Source organism: Prorops nasuta, unplaced genomic scaffold, assembly GCF_024137725.1.
Source record: "Prorops nasuta isolate Cenicafe-Biocafe unplaced genomic scaffold, Cenicafe_Pnas_1.2 PNAS00008, whole genome shotgun sequence".
NCBI lineage: Eukaryota > Metazoa > Arthropoda > Insecta > Hymenoptera > Bethylidae > Prorops > Prorops nasuta.
This window is the reverse complement of record NW_027116805.1, coordinates 6,765,040-6,788,082: the sequence shown is the minus strand read 5'-3', so window position 1 is coordinate 6,788,082 and position 23,043 is coordinate 6,765,040. Positions and strand designations below refer to the sequence as shown.

General features: G+C 38.0%; 3 protein-coding genes across 4 annotated transcripts in view; all 3 read right to left on the bottom strand.

Moving 5' to 3' along the window:
- Window positions 1-15,299, bottom strand: part of Slip1 (SLo interacting protein 1) — a 117,004-nt gene extending 101,705 nt beyond the window's left edge. The window contains exon 1 of the mRNA XM_066729992.1: window positions 14,833-15,299. Coding sequence (XP_066586089.1) covers window positions 14,833-14,853 — 21 coding nt within the window. The 5' untranslated portion in view covers window positions 14,854-15,299. The remainder of the gene's footprint in view (window positions 1-14,832) is intronic.
- A 959-nt stretch (window positions 15,300-16,258) lies between these two features.
- BORCS6 (BLOC-1 related complex subunit 6) lies at window positions 16,259-17,845 on the bottom strand. 2 transcript variants are annotated; one of them, XM_066730392.1, is made up of 4 exons: window positions 17,342-17,845; window positions 16,696-17,214; window positions 16,468-16,628; window positions 16,259-16,399 (listed from the first exon to the last, which is right to left on the bottom strand). In XM_066730392.1, exons 2-4 carry the CDS (start codon window positions 17,212-17,214, stop codon window positions 16,348-16,350), a joined length of 732 nt encoding a protein of 243 aa, XP_066586489.1. In that variant the 5' UTR covers window positions 17,342-17,845; the 3' UTR covers window positions 16,259-16,347. The 2 variants fall into 2 exon arrangements, with proteins under 2 accessions (XP_066586489.1, XP_066586488.1); XM_066730391.1 differs by having other exon boundaries at window positions 17,347-17,845.
- Window positions 17,846-18,186: 341 nt separating this feature from the next.
- On the bottom strand, window positions 18,187-22,676 carry Hsc70-5 (Heat shock protein 70 cognate 5). The gene is made up of 11 exons (XM_066731117.1): window positions 22,474-22,676; window positions 22,077-22,141; window positions 21,858-22,003; window positions 21,655-21,778; window positions 21,268-21,576; window positions 21,019-21,181; window positions 20,328-20,784; window positions 19,850-20,146; window positions 19,556-19,743; window positions 19,331-19,471; window positions 18,187-19,265 (listed from the first exon to the last, which is right to left on the bottom strand). The coding sequence occupies exons 1-11, from the start codon at window positions 22,564-22,566 to the stop codon at window positions 19,182-19,184; spliced, it is 2,067 nt and encodes a 688-aa protein (XP_066587214.1). The 5' UTR covers window positions 22,567-22,676; the 3' UTR covers window positions 18,187-19,181.
- Between the last annotated feature and the right edge of the window lie 367 nt (window positions 22,677-23,043).

Below are 23,043 nucleotides of genomic sequence, written 5' to 3'. Positions count from 1 at the left end.
TCTAACGAAACTCAACGTGACTTTACGAACTTTAATTAATCTTGGAAAATTTATCATGCGGGAGAACACTGATGCGACTATTAGAGAAACTTTGTAGGTAAAAATATAAAACACATTGATATCGAAGGAAGTTTTCAATTAGAGGAAAGTGAGTTTATTGGATCGATTTACCTGATGTGAATGTGCAGGAGGAGAACATTGGAGGACAGGTCAAATTTATCGAAAGACCTTTCGGACGATACAGTAATAATGCTTCATCCAATTTATAGAATAAATGCTAGGGTTAAGCATAGGTGAGGCAAACTTGCTGGGTATATCGACTAGGAACGATAAAAGTTGGAAGAAATTGTGGTGTACGTGTGGAAGGATAGTGTAGGAGTGCATTAGTAGTAGTGTATAATATGATACATGTTCTGTGGATATGTGCATCTTCCATATAAGCACTATAACCATGCGACTGGGCTTTAGGTAGGTTAAAGCAAGCCAAGCTGAGCTAAGCAAAGCTATCTAGAATAGTGGCAAGCCGGAAGAAGACAACCAGCCGTCTTTAAAACCCCCTGAGGAAACCCCAATCCCGTTTCCCCAGCTTCCTGCTACCCCCTTTGAGTACCTCTCGCATCTCCAGCCGCTACCACCCCGTATAACCGCAGCACATCTTCTTCCGAAAAATATCTCTCGTAATACTCCCTGTAAAACAATTCTTTCCACGATCCAACGCTCGTATTTTTTTATCTCCAACTGCCTTTTCCTTAAAAGTTCTGAATTTTCCAGCAATTTCAAGAAAATTGGAAAATCGATTTTTCCGATATTTTCCAATTCAATTGGACGCTACGTATACGTAGGAATTCCAGGAATACGTGAAAATTGATCCTGGTACCATCGATGTCTCGTATTTCGACATGTAAGGGCGAGTCGGGTCTTTGGAGCATGATCTAATAGAAGCAGAAAGAAAAGCGGAAGAAACATCACTCCCTAAAACCGCAACACGCGTTGGCCCCAAAGCTTTCATGCTATCGGATGACAAAAACCGTGGTATGTTACGTGTCTTGTCAGACTTAATTTATGTGGACGAAAGAGAGCTTAATTTTTGGTTATTGTAATTTATGTATAATTTATTTATTAACTTTTCTTTAATATTTCTCAATAAAATAGGGAATTTTCTATTTTCCAGTTCAATTGGATTTTTCCAAACTGCCAGAATTTTCCGAAAATTCCAAGGAAAATGTGGAAATTGATGCTGGAGCTACCGATGTCTCGTATTTCGGCATACTCTCTAGGAGCAAGTAGAAAATAAGTTTCTGGAGCATGATCCGAACTTAACAGGAGCAGAGTGGAAGGCTGTAAACCGGAAGTAGCTTCATCCCCTAAAACCGCAACACGCGTTGGGCAAAGGCTTTTACGCTATCGAATTACAAATTCCATAGGAATTTAAATGAAGCTATTTGATTTTTTCTAAGTATCGTGAAAAAAAGAAAATTTCCCAGCAATCCGGAAAATTAATCTTCCAATTGACTTTTCCTATCAGATACAATTTTCCCAAAATTCTAAAAATGTGAAAATTTATACTTGAACTTCCGACGCCTCGTATTTCGGCATACTCCTCGCAAAAAGAGGAAAAAAATAAGGTTCTAAAGCATAATCCCATCTTAGCAAGAAACGTGAAGTAAAAAAGACAGGATGGAAGACTGTAAACCGGGAAAAGCATCATCCCCTAAAACCGAAATAAGAGTGAGGCCCAAAAGCTTTTACGCTTTCCGACAAGAACTACTATAGGACTCTATAAACATACATATCTCAAATTTATTAATTACCCCCTCCCCCTTTAAAAACAATTTTCCAATACAATAAAAATTTTCCAAGAATATATGGAAATTTATTCTCAAACTACTGACGTCTCGTATTTCGACATAGTCTCTAGGAGCAAGAAGAAAATAAGTTTCCTGAGCATAATCCCATCTCCGAGCAAGAAACGTGAAGTAAATTAGTCAGAGAGTGGAAGGCTGGAAAACGGAAGAAGCTTCATCCCCTAAAACCGCAACACGCGTTGGGCCTAAAGGCTTTTACGCTATCGGATGACAAATACCAGGGGATGCTGGATGAACGTGTCTCATCCGTCCTAATTGATGTGAACTGCATCTGGTGGCTTGTCGAGCAAATATTTAATGCTACCATCGAGCATCCATCAGGCCTCTCAGCAACAAAAAAATCTCCTCTCTTGTATATAATTGCCCACGTGTTCTTTTTTCAATCGTTCCTTCACCCCCCCCCCTTTTCTTTTCCCAAATTTTCCTCCAATCTCAACAGACTTTTCTCTAAATTTCCACCACCCATTTCCACGCGAAATTTCCTCATCTTTTTCCACGAATTTTCCCATTTCCCGGACGATTTAATTTTCTTCCTGGAATCTTAAGTTGGAGTCTTCTGGTCTTTGAAGGAATTAGGTCCATTTGGTTTTGCTAGGTGCGATTAGCCGTAGCGTAGCTGGTATTTAAGGGGGAAAGAGAGCCTCCTCATCGTCGTTTCATCAACCACCGAGCTAGCGATGGTCTTGGCTCTCTAAACGTTAAAGTCTATTAAAGCAAAGCGAAGGTCGTTGAGTGGATGACGCCACTGCTGCTGCTGAGGCATCTCTCTCTCTCTCTCTCTCTCTCTCTCTCTCTCTCTCTCTCTCTCTCTCTCTCTCTCTCACACACACACACACACACACAGACACATACGTTTTCCACGTTGATCTTGGAAAATACGACAACATCGAAGTACCGTAATTTTGCGTGATTAAGCCCCGACTGTACGTCTGTGGAATGTGGCATGGACTGGCGCTGATTAGACTCGCTGGGAGCAACTTCGGGGTAGGAGATGATGCGGTCTCCACTTAGATATGGAGATAGGCTAGGTAAACGGGGAGAATGAAAAGGAGACGAAGAAGGGCAAGGACAAGCAACGATATAGAGGGGTTGCAACTGCTGGAGGAGAATGACGATGAGGACCAGAAGAAAAATTCTTCTACGAGGTGAGATTAACAAAATCACAGAAATTACAGTTGGAAAATTAGGAGAAATTTTAGGGAATTGTTGGGAAAATAGGGAGGATGTCGAAGCTGATGCAGGAAAATTGGGAGGGGTGGGGGGAGTGAATGAAAGTGAAAGGATCCGATTGGACGAGAGAGCGAGCATCTCAAATACACCGGAATTACAGTCTGGCTTCTGGTTAGACGTGGCTGCACCTCTGGGATAATTACTAATTAAGCTAACTACTCGTGGGACTTGACTCGACTAACGGCGTCATCGAGTAAGCGAAAACCAAGAACCGAATGCACTACGACCGAGCAAACTTCCTCTTCCTACAATCACACCTACCACAATCTACATATATTCTAGTTTACTACTACTATATCAACCGTTGCATTACTCCTTCCCTTGATTATAATTTTTCAATTATTTCAGAATGATATATATATATATATAGTTCTGATTTAATTTTAATTGATTAATCTCGGTGAAGGTTACAAATTTATGATTTATTTGCTCGATTGTTGGAATGGAGAGGATTCTGATTGGAGGAAAGAGATTTTGGTATTGGTGGAGGGAGGATACATTTGAGAGGGAAGCTGTGTTTGTTTAATGTAGTTGTAATCGAATATTCGAATTGAGTAAATTTTAATATTAGTGAAGAGGAGAGAGGGGAATAAGTTTGAGAAGAAAGCTGCATTTGTTTAGTGTGGTTGCAATCGTTGATCGCAGTGGAGTGAATTTTTATTGGAGGGAACAGATTTTATAGTAGTGGTTTGAGAGAGAGAGGGGGGGGGGGGTGATATTTTTGAGAGGGAAAATGCATTTGTTTAGGGTGGATCTTCAGGCGTTTGTGAGGAAAGCAAACGTGCCTCGTTGGCGTTCCGACCATTTGGCACCCGTGCCCTTTACTACATATACCTATATTATGCATAGTGTACTACGTCAACTCATATACATTTGAGCGTGTAAATATGCTTATTGACGTGCACGTGTGCGTGTCATGTGTAATCCGATATTTTTGGATGCGTTTCGAGTCGACAATTTGTGGCTCGACAGCTTCGACAACTCCCCCGGCCAGCCCTGGGGTGATTTTACAGCAAACGTCAACCTAACCTTCTCCCACCCCTTCTCATTCTATTTTCCTTACCCCACTCTTCGTACGCTTTTCATTTTTTTATATTAAATTATTAAATCTATTTTCTATTTTTGAAATTATTTTCTCACCTTTTAAGTAATTTAAGAGACATCGATTCGCCCCTTCCCTTACCCCATTCTTATACAACATGATTACACTTATATAATGAATATATCATTTCCCCCTCCATTTTTCTTTAAAAATTCCTCCCACACACTCTGTCTCATCCACAGTATTCCTATACAACTTTATTCATTTAATTTCCTCAAATCTTCCACACTCCCCACTCCTCTAGCCTTGATCCAAACAACGAGGAAGGCCCCGAGCCAACACTGCACTTTATCTGGAAAAGTTGTATGAGATGCACACATCCTACACTTCCCTGGACTTTGTTCCTCCGGTTATATTAGGGTTCCTGTGCCAGCGTGCACTTCCTCTCCATGTATTACATTACTATAGCTTATTCGATACTTTACGGTGCACTTTCGTGACGTCATCATCCTTTTTCCTCGAAATGGCTAAAAGCAACTTTAACTTCTTCGAGATGAAACGACTGAGGTGTGCTACTGAATGGGGGGGATGAAAAATTGGGAAAGTAAAACTATGGAAACTCGAGTGAGATTATCTCCGGTAACTAACTATCCAAACTCGCTCTACTGGATGGTGGGGTTGGGAGTTAGAGGGTAAGTGCAATAGAGTGGGGGGCAGATATCGCGCTTCGATTCGGCAACGTCAATAAGAGCTTAACGAGCTTTCGTTCTACTCCATGGAAACATGGTGAAAGGACGAGGGGGAGGGGGGGGGGGGGGAGCGTGTGCAATCAATCGCTGACTTGAAATGGAATCTGGCACCTTGAGTTCATCACAGCTCATTTCCAATCGGGTAACTACCGTTTGTTCCTTAAAACTGGATGTCGGTTTGAATTTCCCCTCTAAATTAGGGAAGCTTAAGAGGGGAGGGGTCAATCTGTGTGATTAGAGCCAGAGTACCACGCCTCGTTCCACTATACAAGTTTGCTACAGCTATTAGTGAGAGAAAAAAGAGGAGAGACGTATAAAGGGTAGGGCTATAATGACAGCAAAAATAAGAAAAAACACAGAGTAAAAAGAAAAATACAAAATATGGATAAATAAATTAATGGAGAGAATAAAAAAAAATCAAAATAAACAGAAAGACCGAAGCAACACGAGGATAGATGGATGGAGGAATAAAGAGGGTGGAAGTGGAAAGAATGGAGAACGATGGAGATTGTCGTTAGAGACATTAAGTTGGCGTGTCGAGCATGGTGATAGTAAGGGGAGGGATGTAGGAGGGTGGGATCGACGAGCCGTCGAAAGGGAAGGTAAATCGCTGCGTTAACCGTGGTAAGGGTGGATCGTGGGTGGGGGTGGGATGGTACCGTGAGGAGGAGGGGGGGGGGGAGGTAGATAGAGTAGTACAGTGGATGTCGTGAATCCGGTTGAATTTTTCGCTTGGATTGAGGTGCACTTAGCCGTAGGCGCTTTAAGTCGCGAGGACCTCTGTGTGTACGCTGGGGTGGAGAACGAGACGATGAAACGAAGTGAGGGGAGGAGGGGGGGGGGGGACGAATCCTGGCAGATAAAATAGGAACGCGAAGAGGGCTGGATAATGTCGAGAGGTACGTGATAAGGTGGGGAAGGATATGACAATGGAAAGAGATAGCGAGAGGAGGGGGAGGGGGGAGGTCCCTGCAAAAAATTCCACCAGTTTCAGCAGACAAAATAGCAAAAGGTAATAGTCAGAGTCACGATAATATCGAAAAGCATGCAATAAGATGTTAAAGTGTACGATAAGAGGAGAGAAAGATAAATAGAGAGGGGAAGAATGGAATATTGCACGAACAAAAAATGTATGAAGCCAAATTGAACGAGAAGCGGAGGTAGGGGGAGGGGTATTGCTGAGAAACAAGATGAAACGAAAGAAAAATAGGGAGAGATTTGAAATTTGCCATTTCAGCGGAAATGCTGTGTGGTTTTGTTAAAAGGATACGTGGGGGTGGGGATGGATATAGAAACGGCTACGAATAACGTTTTCAACGGGTAGTTATGGCTTAAAAGGGTGGGACGATGAAAAGTTTGCACCGCAGCGAAGAATTGGAGAAAGCTCTATTAACGTCTCGCAATCAATAATAAGCCAACGAGGAGATAGAGTGGCGACGGAGGATGAGAGAGTGTGAAATAACTTGAGATGTAAAGAGCAGTGGCGTGCTTAAAAGGGGGGGAGGGAGTGAAGAGAGAAAAATGTTTGAAAGGGAAGGTGAAAATACAATTACTCGCTGATATTTATATATACCACTGGCTTTCTCAGCTGTTAATTCCAATTATTTAAATTTTACTTATTCCTGGGCGTTAATAATAATTTTTGTGAAATTTCTAACTGCTTAAAACTCACCCCTTCTTATGGAGAGAAATATAAAGAGTGGGGGAGGCAAAGCTCCTGCAGAGAAGAATATTTATTAACTTTTCCAACTGTTAATTGAAATACTTAAACGTAAAACACTATTAGGTATTAATATTAATTTTGATGAAAATTCTAACTTCTTAAAACTCTTCGACTCTTGCAGAAACAAAGAAAAAGAGAGGGGAGGGTAGGATAGAGCTAATGCAGGGAAGAATATTTATTAGCTTTTCCAGCTTAATTGAAATACTTAGACATAAAATATTCTTAGGTGTTAATATTAATTATGATGAAATTTTTAACTTTTTAAAACTCTTGGAGAAAGAAGGGAAAAGACTGGAAGGGTGAGGGTAGAACTAATGTAAAGAGGAATATTTATTGGCTCTTCCAGCTCTGTTAATTGAAATATACTTAAGCATCAAATACTCGCACAGGTGTTAACATTAATTTAGATACAATTTTTAACTTCTAGAAACTCGTCCATTCTCAGAAACAGAAAGAAAAGTAGGGGGGGGGGGGGGGTAGAGCTCATGCAGAGAAGGTCGTTAACCAGTGTGACTGCTGCAGCTGGTAACGTCAGGGATCGTGCGGGTTACACGCGTTTCTAGCGAATGAAACGGGAGCAAGGGAGAAAGGAACAGGGTAACGAGAGAATCAACCGAAACCCTGGGAAAGCACGAGAAAGCAACATTTTGTGCTTCAGGATACTCTTCAGGAAAAGAACGATGAAATGTAAAGGTAAGAGGGGATGGAAAATGGAAGGAAAAAATAATGAAAGATCGAGGAAACGTGAAAGGAAAAAGCGAGGCAGCTAGAAAGAAAGGGGAAGAATCGAGGACTGTATTGGCGCAAATAGCAATTATCTCGAGTGTTGAAGGAGGCCTTGAAAGAATTGAAATTTCATCCAGTATCGCCAGAACTTCTCGTATCCTCGCCAAAGTCTTCGAATCAAACGAGATATACAATCTTGTCTCCTCCCCCCCCCCCTTCCAGCTCCTTGACTCCTCTTTTATTTCAGCTGACGCGAAATATCACCACTACCATCACCATCCACCCCTACCATGTCCCTCTCCACGCTAAATTAATCTGGCGAACGAATCTTCGTTGAAACGAGCAACGACATTTGTTTCGTGGAAAAAATCAATCTTCATTGAATTAAAAGGAAAATGTCTGTTCTCCAAACAAAATATTCGTTTAAAATTTTTACTAAATTTGGGAAGTAACAGTAGTTTAATAAAAAATATGAGAGAGATGAGAAATTTCAGATTTCTAGTTTTGGAAAGTTAGAGATTGTCACAACTGATTCGCTCGAGAGTAATAATCGTAATAACTATGAAGGAAAAAATTAGGATAAAATATTCGTTGAAAATTTTGGTAAAACTGGAGATAACAATAATTTCAAAAATGGAAAAAGAGACGAAAAATTTATGGAGAATGGTTTTGAAAAGCCAAAGATAGTCGTAACAGATTCACCCGAGAGTAATAACCATAATAACTGTAAAAAAAATCGTGAAAAAATATTCTTTGAAAATTTTATCAAAAATTAGAAGAATAAAAAAGGAAAGAAAAAGAAATTTATACCGCAAAATAATCTCCAATGGCAAGAAATAGTCCTAACTAATTCCCCGAAGGATAATTACAAAAAGAAAAAAAAATATTCGTTTAAAAATTGAGCAAAAATTAGAGTAGGGTATAATGGCAGTTTAAAAAAAAGAGGAAGAAGAGAGACGAGAAATTTACGGAGTGATGAATTTGAAAAGCGAGCGAGAGTGGATTATAACTGATTAGCCCAGGAGTAATAGCGCGATTGTTGGGGTAATTGTATGGCGTGTTGTGCAATAATAGCGGCAAATAGTCAAAGTAACTGGGTGAATGGGTAGGGAGGTAGTAGGGGGAGGGGGAGGGGGGAGGATACATAACACGACAGGCAGATAAGCGTGTAACGTCGGGATTATCCGGGAATTCGCGTTCGAGCCGACAATGCGAATATTACAGTTCACAATAGCCGATATTTGTCTGCTTCAGTTGGGCCGACAAGGAGACCAAATGTGAAAACACCAATCATTCCTGACGTCTCACCAGCAATATTGCCCGGAATCATAGCTTCATCTCAAACAAATCAACGAGGCCTGTTGAACAATGGCAATGTAATTAATTAGAAATTTTTTTTTTTGGTTAAAGGTAGACGAAATAAAATCCAAGTCACTGATGAGATTAAGTTATCATTATTATTGCGTTTTAAAGGAAAATAAGATATAACGAAGATTAGGTGTTTGCTGGAAATTTTGTGGCTTTGTTCTTTGTGGACGTGTTAAATGAGAGTTTTTATTCAGGCATTTTGGCAGGTATTGGATAAAGTGAGATTCGAGTGGGTTTGGTTCAATCGATAATTCGATAAAGAGCTGGAATATTAGGTTCGGGCAAATAAGTTTCACGAGTTGGTTCAAATTGGGGAAAATCAGGCTGAATTGTCTTAAATCGTGCCAAATTGAATTAGGTTCGGTAAAATCAGGTTTATTTAGGTTTTTCAAGTTGAGTGGAGTTTCTAGAAAATTAGGTTCGATTAAATTCAATGACACAGTGCTCGGCCAGGCTCAGTGATATCAGGTTGAGTTAGGAAAACCCGTATAATCCATAAATTCCTTAAGTACACAGTGGCAGGGAACACGGGGCATGCTGTATATAGGATTCGCGTGAAATTCATTAGACACTCCGTTGCCGCCGCTTTAATATCGAGATGCAATTTAAATGCATATCACGTAGCAACCTTCCCCCTTCCACCCCTATGCCCTCCCTCCTCTTACACCAAAAACGATTATCGCTTACCAGTTATCGCGTCGATTCATTTTTCCTTCCAATGAAATTAAATTCGCATTAAAAAAATAACATTTTTTACTGAATTGTTAAATAAAAAAATAAAAACACTCGATCCCCAAGATCAGGTGTGTACAATCCCAGATGGGCGTGGGATTAGCAATTTTTCAAATGAGAAATATCGATTGCTATAACGGTTGGTTGATGGGCATCGAGATTGAAAGGTAAGAAATGAAAAATTCTTGAGAATATCAAACGAGCGAGTGGTAGGAGTAGAGGGGGGGGGGGGGGGTTAATTGAAAATAGCACACGAGTCAGAGAGTTAGGCACGAGAGTCGCTTGGAGTAAAAATTCGATTTCTGGGAAGAATCCAGAAAAGTGCTTAAATAAAATGGATCTCCGTTTGAGAAGAAGTTTAACGATTAAAAGTAGAATAATCGTCCAAGTCTGAAACGGACTCGGTGGGAATTGCGTTAAAAAGCAAGGGGAAGGGGTAAAGCGTGTAATCGCCGAGCTATTATTGGAAGAATCATGAGGGAAATGGGAGGATTGAAGGAAAATAGATGGAGGAGAATGTGGAAAATGCCGACTGGAGGATTTTAATTGAAAAGGGTGGTCTTTGTTGGGGGCGGGGTGGGGATTTCGGTGGAATGAAGGAAAGCGTAAGAAAAGGGATAAGTGGGGGGAGGGGGCATGAATAGCAGTGGAAATAGAAAGATAGGAATGGGGGGAGGGGGGGGGTACTGGACCAAAAGGGAAACACGAGAAAATAGGAAAAGCGATGATAAGAGGTTGTATTATTGTGTGCACGCAAAGTTAAGTTAACTTTGAAGCCAAGAGAGTTGCCACTGTTGCAGTTGTTGCTGGATAGGAATCCTGACTGAACGTTGTTACGTCACGCTGGCTGCACCGTTCTGCTGAACTCCGCTTCGCTCCTTATTCAAGGTGCGGCGTGTGTTTCGCACTAATGTCTTGAAACGCTTTCACGTCGACGCCAGGACGACGCTTGCTCGTCCGTTAAACGGATTTGCATGCGAGCAACCCGAGCTTCTCGACACCACTCTCCCTCTCTCTCTCTCTCTCTCTCTCTCTCTCGAGAGAGAGAGAGAGAGAGAGAGAGAGAGAGTTCTATATCTATCCCCCCCCCTCCTACTCTTTCTACCCATTCTTTTTACTCTGCACTTTCTCAGCTTGGTCACAAACACTTCTTACTCACACACTATATATACAGCTATTTATCCAACTTCTTTTTGTCTCACGTATACATACACACACAGTGTCACTATGTTCCTCTCAAAAATATACTCTTTCTGAATCGAGAGCAAGAAATCCTCTTCGTCTCTCTCATTATTGAACTATTTATCCATTTGTTCTCTCTCTCTCTCTCTCTCTCACTCTCAAATCGAAATTCTTCTCTCTCAGCCCTACACATTCCAGCCTTTCTCTCGCAATCTATTATTTCAGTCCCACCCAATCAACCTATCAACCCAACCTAATCCCTGACCCTCCCCCCTCCTTATTTTCACACGCTTCTGTTTTCTTTTTCAATTTTAGCCTCTCTCTTGTTTTCACTTTCTCTCTTCCAAGCCATTTCTCTCTCACACACAACACACACGTATACTCACATACACGAGCAAGATCTCGTAATCTTCGACTCTCTCAGCCTTTTGCCCATCTCCTGCGGTGCGACACGAAACTGTGAAAACCTCGCAGCGGGCGACAAAGTGCGAATCCTGCAGCTAATAACGTTCTCTCTCAATTAGCACTGCTTGCTAACCGAGTTAAGCGCCTTGAACTGCACTGGCAAGCTGAGACCGAGGCTCCACGTAGCATTTCTCGCGACCTCTTCATTTTTCCACTAATTTTTTATTCTATCTCTGTCTACCTGCATCTCCCTCTTTCTTTCTAATTATCTGTCCTCCTTCATTTTATACATATATATGTCTTTCACTGGTATCTCAACCTCCACATCTCTCTCACTCTTTATTTTCATTTTTCTAAATCTATGTTTATCGGTGCCTCTTGTTATCTCTCTCTCGTTCTTTTGTTTATTTTTCACCCCCCCCCCCCCCTCTCTTTCTCTCTCCTCTTGGTCTCGTTACGCCACACGCAAGGTGAGACTCAGACTTCACATAATAATTCTCGACTCTTCTTCATTTTTCCACATATTTTTTTTCCCCCCTGCATCTCCTTTTCCACCCTCTTTTTCAGTTCTTCTTGATTTTTTTATAAATCTACCACTTTTATCTGTATCCCACCTTTTCCCGTGCTCTCTGTTTTTATTCTCCTAAACCCATACGTTTTTATATAAGCTCCCTTTCTAAATTTAATATTTTTGTATTTTCTATATTTATTATAAATTAATCAACATCCACCCACCTATTACACAGGATTCGTCTAAACTCTCGATTTCGGAAATAATTTATCTCGTTGCAACATTGAAAAAATATTGGATTATAATTGTACACAGGAATGCCGGAGAATTTACAACTAGTGAAATTAGAAGTAAAGTCCCTCGCAATAAAACGATTTTAATTACATATATATAATACCGGATATAGCTTCCACGTGAATTATATACGACGTCTTCTCCCATTGGCCATTCGGCGGGATGGTGAAATCCAATAGATTTTTAGGGAACTCGATACGATACCGCCAGTATCGAATAACACGCGAGCTTTTGCGAAATCGTTCGGGCGTAACTTTCGTGAATTATTGCTCATTACAGTGGTAGCACCATCCGTATCGTTTTTCACACCTGCCCGCCACGCTCCGTTTCGACTCACCAATATTTCCGAGCGAATCCATTTCTCTCGAGCGCTAATCGAGTTTTTCCGGGAGGAAAAAAAATTTAAAAACAGATTCGCGAAAATTTGATGATTCTCGAGTGGTAACGAGCGAGATATACTTCTGGGAAGAATCGAGCTAACGAATCTGTTGCCAATAAAATGAAACAGGGTTGAGAAAAAAAAGTGGGAGGATTTTCCCGAGTGAGATGAATCTGAAATTTTCCGGAAAATCCGAGTAGATCCTAGCAATACTTGTAGGTAAAATATTAACCATAAGGTTGGCTTATCATTTTCTAAAACTGGAGGGAGGGGGTAAGATAAAAGGCTGATTAGCCTTTTCTTAGAATTCTTGGAATTCTTACGGGGGGGGGGGGGGATAGAGTGAAGAAGGGCTGATCGAGTTTTCCCAAGTGGAAAATATGGAAAAAAAGATTGGCAAAAATTTGATGATTCTCGAGTAACGGATGAAATATATCCTAAGCATAATGTAGATTAAGGAATCTGTTTCGAATAAAATAAAAAAAATTTGAAAAAATAAAGGAGAATTTTCTTTAGCGAGACGAGTGAATTCGAAGTTTTTTCTAGAATACCTGAAGAAACCCGAGCAATGGGTACGATATTTACCATAAGATTGGCTAATCGTTCTCCAAAACTAGAGGATGAAGAGGGGGGAGGGGGAAGAGATAAAAGACAGATAAGCCTTTTCTTGGAATTCTTGGAAGTTTTAAAAGAGTAGAGGGGGGAATAGAGTAGACGACTGTGTAAAAATGAATAAAAAGAAGAAAAAAAACAAGAGTATTAATTAATTAAGTCTTATTTGCGTGGTAAATCATAGCTTTTATCACGGAATTTTGCGCCAGTGTGCGTGTATCAAAGTATCAAGTAAACAAGCTTTTCAAACCACGCCTATCGTGAAACAAAGCGCGATTATACGTAAGAGTGGCTTTATTGTTTAAAGCAGCTGATAGTTTTATAAAAATTCAATTGACCGAGTATCGATTAATCGATTAATTAAGAAAATCCCGTACAAGTCCTTCAAGTTCCACTCCCATCCCCCTCCCCACGTTGAAAATAGAAATACGCAAGTGGAATAAATTTCTTGAATCCACCCACGTGATGCCTGTGACGTCACTGGATGGAAGAATAAGTAAAAGTAATTTTATAAATTATTGTTAAAGAAGAAAATTGCAAGGAAAATTATGATAATGCAGAAAAACTTGTTTTCATTTTGTTATATTTATCTAATTGTTCATAGAGCACCTTCTCATTCGTTCTTTTATAAATTTTATTAACAATTCGGAAAATTGCATTTAGGCTCCTGTTTATGGATATCACGGATGTGTATTGTGATGGAAAATATGAAAGAGCAACGCGGAGAAAAATGAGAAAAGTTGAAAAATGGAATATCGGATTAGGCGTTGCCAGGTTGGACGCAGAATTTGAATATACGAGTGGTGGAAATCGGATGAAGGGGGAGGGAGGGGGGTTAAGAGAGGGCAGGAGACTAGGATGCTGTGGGAGAAACGAAGGAAGGAGGAATAAGGAAAGAGAGGGGGGATAGAAAGTGTGGAAGGGGGGAGAAACTTGTTCGAGACATTTTTGAGGTTGCGTCGAGGGCAGTTCGCGGCTGAGTTTGTATTCGACGCGCCGTGGCTCTCTTCTCTTTGTTAGGAAAGACTCCCAGAGAGTTCACGACTCACCTTTGCTTTTGCTTTTCTTTCTTTTACTTCGCTTTGCTTTACTAGCAGTATCGTTTCCTTATTCGTACGGACTGTTTCTCCGAAGTACCAGATTCGTCTACCCCTCCCCCCTCTTCAGTACTTTTTTTCCCCTTTTAAAATTCAATTTTAATTTATCTAGGAGGACAGAGAAGGGACTTCTATAAATCTAATCACTCGTTCTTCTTCAATTATTCTCAAAATATTACACTATTTTATTTTAATTTTGAGAATCCTTTATTAAAATTAAAATCTCTGCTTGATTAATAAAAGTATTGCATTAAATTTGCAATAATCTGTTCTCGGGCTAAATTTGTACTAAATTTCATGGTTAAAATGGCTATTTGCATGGGAAAAAGAGCCGATGATTTATGGTGGGTTCTGGTTTTCTCAAACGGATCATTTGTAATTCTGGTCGTAGGTGTTCTTACGTAAATATCGTGGGTATTGTTCGTGCAGAGTGAAAGAAATGATTTTTTCTTGTTATTCAATTAAAAGTTCTAGCACTGGAAAAACGGAATGGAGAATAAAGAAATTATTGGATGGATTCTTTGCATTTGAAAAGTTTTTAAAATATGTTCTTAGGATTTTCGCTATTTGACTCAATTTTCACTGTAATATTATCACAACGGAGAGAGGGAGAAAAAAAAGAAAAGCGTGCATTTTCCGGTGAAAATGCATGGCGGTGAAGGTCAAGCGTTGAAAAAGGAAAAAGGGAATCTGTACACACAACATACGCACACGTAAATAAACGAAGCGTGGCGAATTTTCAAGAGCATCCCGAAGTAAACAGAAAAAGAGGCGAGAAAAACAAACGAGGCAGTACTCGAGCGCCGCCGAGCATTCCCGACCCGGAAAAACAATTTCCAATAAGCCAAAGAAAAACTAAAAATTTGCAAACACGCGCATTTCGTTTAAAATTTAATTTTCCAGGATAAAATCTATACCTTCAAAATGACGAAGTCCATGTCTGGCAATTATCCGGAAAATCTCGGAAAATCTCCGTGGAAAACTCGGAAATCCTCGATCCTCGTGGCGTTGAGTGAGAAAACACGCGCGAAAATATTTTCACCCGTGCGGGTGGCCCCGGTGTAAGGAAAATCAGGACCGGGACGAAGGAAAAGCGATTTTTCACCAGAAATTTTCACTGTTTTACTCCGTGCAGAAAACAATAAGGGAAACAAACATACAAACTTTCACACACACACATAATAAACACGAATGTCACATAGCATTGTACATCGAACGATTTTTTCTCTCTAGCTTGGTTCTTTTATTTATTTATCTTACTTATTTTTTTATCAGTTAAGTTACACGAAGCACCGAATTTTAAAGCGGCGAATTCTGGAATCCCACCGAAATCGGGAAAACTCAAAATTCCAGCCAACACGCGGGACGACTCAGCGTCGACTGAACCGCCGCCGACTGTCTGAACTGTCTGAAGAGTTGCTGTCGAGCCGCGCCGCGCCACGAGTGGGAGCCACCCCCTTCCCCTCTGCATCTATCCCCCTTTCCTTGCTCTCTTCTCTTCAACCACTAAACATCCCCCCTCGCTCTTCCCCTCTATTCCACTCTCTCTTTCTTTCTGTTTCGCAGAGGAAGCTCGCTCTTTTTCCTTCCAATGCAAAGGGACAAAGCGAGAAAGAGAGAGGGATGGGTAGACTATGAAAACAGAAGAGGGGGCAGAAGGATAGGAAAAACTGCGAAAGAATTTAAGGGATCTTAAATGACTATTTTCAAAAAAACCTTGTAATTTCAACTAATTTTTCTCCTTATTAATAATATAACTTTAAACATTTTCCCGAAGAACCTACAGTTTTTCCTGAACAATGAATAAATTTTTCCCCTGATTATTTAGTAATTAACGCATGGATGGGCAAAGGCGGCTACAAAAATTTCATAATCCCGATCTTAACAAGAAAAGTTGCTGAAAAAGCGTTGGAAAAGTTATATAAAGTACCTCCCCGTATCCCTTTCGTCTATAATCCCGCTGCGCCTAACTCTTTTTCCCATCCAATGAAGTTCTCGAGGCCCACTCATAATTACCAAAGTTAATTTACGAAGTGCCATTTAATTGGTTGGTCCTTCAAAGTACCTTGAACTTCCCAGCTTTCTCCATTGATTTGCACTTGATAATTCAATGAAAGTGAATGGTTTCCTTCCAATCAGACTTTTTCTACATTATGTTTAATTATGAGCAATTATTATCCATTAAAAGTTCATGAACAAGATTGAGAAAAGAAGAAAATCCAGAGGAGCTATTATTTTTAATCGATAAAATATTGCAATCCAATATTAAATTTTAATCCTGTTGGAGATGTTGTAGTTGAGCCATAATTAGATAAGCAAGAAATGTACGTTCAAAATTGTAGATAAGATAATTATGATTTATTTAGTGAAATAACAATTCATAAATATTTCTTATGGTTAATAAATATATAGCTATTCATGGAATTTGCATGTTATGAGTTCATTGCACTTTCGAATAAGTCCAGCATTCTTTTCATCTCTTTTCTAGAAAGGAATATTTGGCATTATTTGTTCTGTTTTATAATTTTGGTTTCTTACTTCTAATTACTTACATTTGTTCAGCTAATTTGTAAACTGGAGCCATAGTCTTGGAAAGCTCTTCACATTTTGCCATTAATTGGTACATGGACTTAATATTGTGATCAACTGCATCACAAGTTTTACAAACAGCATCTCTATATGTTTCTAAGCATCCTACAGTCAAAGCTGAAGCCTGAATATTGAAGAAATGTTACATTTTCTAAGTACAAAATAAATATTGAAGTTTTTAAGGAACTTACACTGTGCAATATAGCAGCAAGGTTTTCTGTTAAAGCATCAACAGACGTAGCTACTTTTCTAGCTTCCATTTCTAGTTCATTTAGCACATTGTGATCAAGTAATGGTAATTGTGGAGTCAATGCTTGTCTGTATAAACATGGTGTAGAGCTTCTAGAACCTGGAAACAATGGGCTCTCTCCCTTTTTTGTCACAGGACTAGATAGCTTAATCTTATGCTCCAAATCTTCAGCAACAAATAAAACCATATCTCCATCTTGCATGACAGTTCCTTCTGTTTGCAAATAGCCCACAGCTTTAGAGTAGCTAGGTGGATCTAAATCATCCTCATCATTTGGACTGCTATCCCTATTCCTTAAACTTAACTGGTCAGGTCTATTATTCATTCTCTCAATACTTTCATCCAAAAATTTACCACCTTCAAAATCAGGGGAATCGATTAATGATCTCAATTCTGATATTGGCGGTGAAGATTGTGAATCAAATGATATTTCTGAGTAAGAAGCTGTCATCTCGTGCATCTAAAAATATTAAAATCATATAAAAATTACACCCAAAACTAACGTAAAGGCCATTAAATTCCAAAGTTTCTTCACAAAAGTAAGAAGCAAAGAACTACTTTGGAATAAAGCCCCAAAATTCTCTAACCTTACTCTGTCTTCATCATAATCGACGATATTATTTTTGTCATTTCTCGTGGATGTGCCAGCTTTTACTGGTCCTTCCGTTTCATCTGATTCCATATTTATTTTTTTATTTAAAATTTCCAAAGGTAACCTAACCTAAAAACTCTGCTAATATTTTTGTTGCTATTTTTTTACGACACTGCCTAAACTAAACCACCTGCATCACATTTCCCTGTAGTGTTACTATTAACTGTCAAGTGTCATGTACATGTAAATGACAGATAAACTGTCAACGTCAACAGCGGGTTGTGTGGATGTACTGGACGCTAGCTATGCACCGTATACATATCTTTGCAAGATAAAAATATAATCATAAGATGATTACTCAAATTTGATTAAAATAATCGAAAATATTGCAATATTAATTAACAATTATCGTATAATTTTCAGCTGAAGTCGGAAGAACTTTCGTATATTTACTATATTTTTCAACGTACCATCTAGGGATAAGAGGGATGAACTAATTTTTAATTTATCGTCGGGGACCGTAAGCGCTTACAAATGGTTCTTTACCATCAGCCTAAGGCAGCACTATCTTAACCGTAAGGTTTCTGAATGCCAGCATTTATTGGCATTTATCATTCAATCATAGACAAACACACACGGCAATAGGAATTCTGAACTAGAGAACCCAAAAAGCGAAATCCATTATAAGGATATAGACAGAAAGAAAGAAAGTAAACAAATAAGTTAAATACTCTTCTAATCCTGGAGAAACAAAAAAATATCTTCACCATCACCACTCAAAGATCTTATAAGTTAATTGAAATACACTGAATCATAGTATCACAAAAAGATGTATAAAAATTCAGGATTTTTTCTATCTTTTAAAGTTTTATTGGATAACACAACGGTAAACATATAATGGGATTATTCGGCGTAGGAATAATTGAAGTAAAAAATTTCGGTAATCATTTATGAATTACATATGATGAATAGGTAACATTTTCTTATTGAAGATCTATTATGTTGGATTTCAACACTTAAAAAAACCTCTAAACTAGTCATACTTCTACACGCTCTTCCATTTTTTTACATTCATACTTTCAGCAATAATTTCCTAAGCTTATAGTGACGTTTTCTATTTTATCGTTTTGCTGTATAACAAATTCAATTAATAAACAAAGATTTAATATGAAATATAACTCTAATATTTACCTTTTAATTAGGAAAAAATTTTAGTTATACTGAGATAGAAATCAGCAGGTATGTGGCGTTAATTGAACTTGTTAAGATAGCCTAAGCATCAAAGGAATCTTCAGCAAAATTTTACAACATACAGTCCGATATGTACACAATTTACATACCCTTTCTTTTAAAACATCAACCAGACTTTCAGTTTAATTAAAATATATATCGAATTAATGTACATGCGTTATAAAAAGAATGTCATTTCAATAGTTGATAGACTGGCTTTGCGTCGTCATTTAATAATATAGAAACTGCTTTTATTCATAACTCATAGTATTTTATATCAAAAAGAATGTAAGCAGTTCAATTTTTGCCTCTAATTATGAATGGTTTAAACATTACGAAGAATAACATAGAACTATTTAAAAATTTAGTTAATCTGTACAAATTATAAAAGATTAATGAGACGAAAGCCAAGTTTGAATGAAATATTTCTCTTTATAGCACATTACTGTGTATATAGCTTTTTGTGTATTGTTTTTTATCACCATACATGTTTAAGATCACACTGGGCATGTACAAAAAATGTTATTTTCTTAACCCACGTATGGTGAGAAATAACTGTAACGTACTACTGATCAATAAATTGTTCAATTTACTATATAAATAATTTAATTTTTCTCCTCTTTCTTCTCTCCCTGTTCCTGTTCTGACGTAGGTGGGGCTTGATTGGAGCTTTCCCGCTCAGCGGCCATCTGTAAATTATTCCATATAATTACAACATTGTAATACTTGATTTATTTTACGTTGAAATACATACTTTTTTGTAGGCGATTTCGAATAGTTTAAGGCTAGCTTGCTGCAATTCGTTCGTCTGTTTTTTAATTTCTTCAGGGTCCATCTCATCTTTCTTGGTTAATACTTCTTTCGTTTTGTTAAGGAGCTCTTTCAGTTTATCGCACTAAAAATATCAAAAGAAATTGCTGCTATATTTTTGGAATAATAACAATGATCAGTAATAATAAAAGAAGAACTAAAATTATACCTCTTCTTGTGGTAGTTGTGCCTTGAATTCTTCCATTTTAGATTCAGTATCATGAATAATACCCTCTGCTTGATTAACGGCTTCTACACGGTCTTTCTTAACCCTATCTTGCTGAGCATATTGTTGAGCATTCTTAACCATATTTTCAATCTCGTCCTTGCTAAGTCCACCACTTGATTGGATTATAACTGAAATAAAATAAAGTGTAATAAATAGTAAAAGTAATAAAGTAAAGAACGTAAAATATTTGTTGTAATAATTAAAAGCAACAATTATCCATCTATACAAACTTACTTTGTTGTTCCTTGCCAGTTCCCTTGTCTCTAGCAGAAACGTGAACAATTCCATTAGCATCAATATCAAATGTGACTTCAATTTGCGGTACCCCTCTAGGTGCAGGTGGAATTCCAACAAGACTGAATTGTCCCAAAAGTTTATTATCACTTGCCATTTCTCTTTCACCTTGATGCACTTTAATTTCTACTTGGGTCTGACCGTCAGCTGCCGTAGAGAAAACTTGGCTTTTTTTGGTAGGAATAGTAGTATTTCTGGAGATTAATCGTGTAAAAACTCCGCCCAACGTTTCTATACCTATATTAAAAATACTTTGTATTAGAATAAGAATGTTTGTTGGGAGCTCACTTAAAGGAGCAGGATTATATTCAGTAATAAAATAAAATGGCTTCACTATGATCAGAGAGAAGATTAGTCTATTCATCATGAACTATACATTAACCTATGAAAAATAGTAAGTTTTTTTAATAATATATACCTAAAGAAAGAGGAGTGACATCAAGAAGCAATACATCAGTCACATCTCCAGCAAGTACTCCTCCCTGAACTGCAGCACCAACAGCAACAGCTTCATCTGGATTTACAGCTTTCGAAGGTTGCCTTCCAAAAATATCTTGTACTGTTTGCTGAACTTTCGGTACCCTTGTCATACCTCCAACTAATAAAACTTCACCAATATCTGATTTTGCAACTTCAGCATCTGATAATGCTTTCTGACAAGGCTGAACTGTTCGTTTAATGAGATCAGCAACAAGACTCTCAAATTTACTACGACTTAGTTTAAGATTCAAATGTTTTGGCCCACTAGCATCCATAGTAAGGTAAGGCAAATTGATGTCAGTTTGAAGAGAACTGGATAATTCAATTTTAGCTTTTTCTGCTGCTTCCTTTAATCTTTGCATAGCCATAGCATCCTTTGTTACATCAATACCTTGCTACAATATTAAAACAAAAATAGTATTAATAATAAAATATAGAAATTATAACTCTGAGTATCTTCTCTAAAAAATGTAATTACTCAGAAATATATTTCCTCAGATATTACAACTATAAGTGCAATATTAGGAGACGAAAAATAAAACATCATAGTAAAATTGTAAATTAACTTAAAATCTTGAATAGATAATATATATATATATATATATATATAATATTATACATTTACTTACATCTTTTTTAAATTCTTTGGCTAAATAGTTCACTAAAGCATTGTCAAAATCTTCTCCTCCCAAGAAGGTGTCTCCATTTGTTGACTTTACCTCAAACACACCCTTCTGAATTTCTAAGATTGAAATATCAAAAGTGCCACCTCCCAAATCATAAACAGCAATGCTAAATATAAACATAATATGATATTGGAGTAAATTTAAACAAATGTTGTGAAGATAAAAGATATTATAAAATACAAAAAAACATACATTTTATCCTCAGTCTTATCCATACCATAAGCTAGAGCAGCTGCAGTTGGCTCATTAATTACACGTAATACATTCAGACCAGCAATCTGACCAGCATCTTTTGTGGCCTGTCTTTGAGAATCATTAAAGTACGCAGGTACAGTAATCACAGCATTATTCACAGAGGTACTTAAATAAGCCTCTGCCGTCTCCTTCATTTTCATCAGAACAAAAGCTCCTATTTGACTAGGAGAATACATCTTTCCATCAGAGCCCTGTACCCACGCATCACCATTCGTGGCACGCACTATTTTATAAGAGACTGTTTTCCTGAAACGGAGTTAATACATAAGCTCTTGTTGTCATCACTGTTTAAAATCATAATAAAAGGCATAATGTTTTACTTACATATCCTTTTTTACTTCAGGATCTTCATACTTTCTTCCGATTAAACGTTTTGTAGCATAGAATGTATTGGCAGAATTGGTAACTGCCTGACGTTTAGCAGGCATACCAACTAGCCTTTCTCCATCTATGGATTTGAGAATAATTATAATTGTTGTAAAAACATTAAATTAGTAAACAACAAATTTCCTTTTTTCATTATCTACCTTTAGAAAAAGCCACATAGGATGGAGTCGTTCGAGAACCTTCTGCATTTTCAATAACTTTTGCTTGTTTGCCTTCCATAACAGCTACACAAGAGAATGTTGTACCAAGATCAATTCCAATCACTGTACCCTTGACACCTTCAGATCTATTGAAATTGTTAATTATAAATGTAAATTCAATTATAAATATATACATATAAGTATACAATGAATAATTACTTGTATCTGTACTGATGCACATCAGTATTATAGCGATTGGGAACAGCGAGTGTGGGAGCAGCAGCCTGAAAGTATATTGGAGCAAAGCGTACGAAGAAAGCATTACTTGTATACTAACGTTATTCTGCATCAAATTATGGATGATAGGTATTATTCTATTATAAATAGATAAATGAATATTCCTATATATCAAATGCGTACACGTGCCGGCATAAAATGGTCGTTGATTAAGAAGTGCCCATGTTTATAATGATTTCAGTATTGCATAGGATAATAACATTAAGAATAGCAATGATATGGTAAACAAACACTAACATATCACGGAAATGTTATAAGGGAGACAAAAATCGCTTAAAGATCAAAGTTGGTGAGGCAGCGACCAACACCTAAAACTTACATTTTTTAAAACTGTGCTAAAGTGTTGCTTTCTGGCAATTTCATTGCCAATTCCTGTGCAGCTTCGGCTCAACAGTCTCGCTGCAGACAACATTTTGCTTATTTTCTCGTTCTTGTAGAAATACGAAGAGAAATAGCCGGAAACAAGAAGACCGCAATTTCACGTGTAGTGATGCAACTTTATAAAGACTCTCAATGCGCACACTATGCGCGCACTTCATGCTATCTTTAGGAGGCCACCATTGAAGAAGGGTAGGGATAGGTATTGGGTAGACAACCAATCACCGCGTTTCTCGTATCATTTCAACCAATGGAAAACGTTCGCAACCTCTGAGCTTCTCGTGACTCGTGAACCATCCCGAATGTTCTATGGCCTATGGATATAAACAAGATTTCGTTTCTCGATTGTTACCTTTGGGGAGAAAATGAGGGAAAATCCTGCTTTCTTAAAAAATCATAATAATTCTTAAATCTGATAATACATATTAATCATTGTAAGCTTATCTGGCATGAGTTATTTTTTAAAATTATCTATGTACACAATAGATGATAACCTATTTCCTATTTGATC

Excerpts from the sequence above, each read along its gene's own strand:
- BORCS6 (XM_066730391.1), bottom strand. The coding sequence starts at position 17,436 with ATGGAATCAGATGAAACGGAAGGACCAGTAAAAGCTGGCACATCCACG. Across the intron at positions 16,629-16,695 it reads TTGCTGCTATATTGCACAGT|GCTTCAGCTTTGACTGTAGG; the intron begins GTAAGTTCCTTA and ends TTCAATATTCAG. Across the intron at positions 16,400-16,467 it reads TACAAATTAGCTGAACAAAT|AAAAGAGATGAAAAGAATGC; the intron begins GTAAGTAATTAG and ends ATTCCTTTCTAG.
- Hsc70-5 (XM_066731117.1), bottom strand. The coding sequence starts at position 22,566 with ATGTTGTCTGCAGCGAGACTGTTGAGCCGAAGCTGCACAGGAATTGGC. Across the intron at positions 22,142-22,473 it reads TTAGCACAGTTTTAAAAAAT|GCTGCTGCTCCCACACTCGC; the intron begins GTAAGTTTTAGG and ends ATATACTTTCAG. Across the intron at positions 21,577-21,654 it reads CCTGAAGTAAAAAAGGATAT|GAAAACAGTCTCTTATAAAA; the intron begins GTAAGTAAAACA and ends ACTCCGTTTCAG.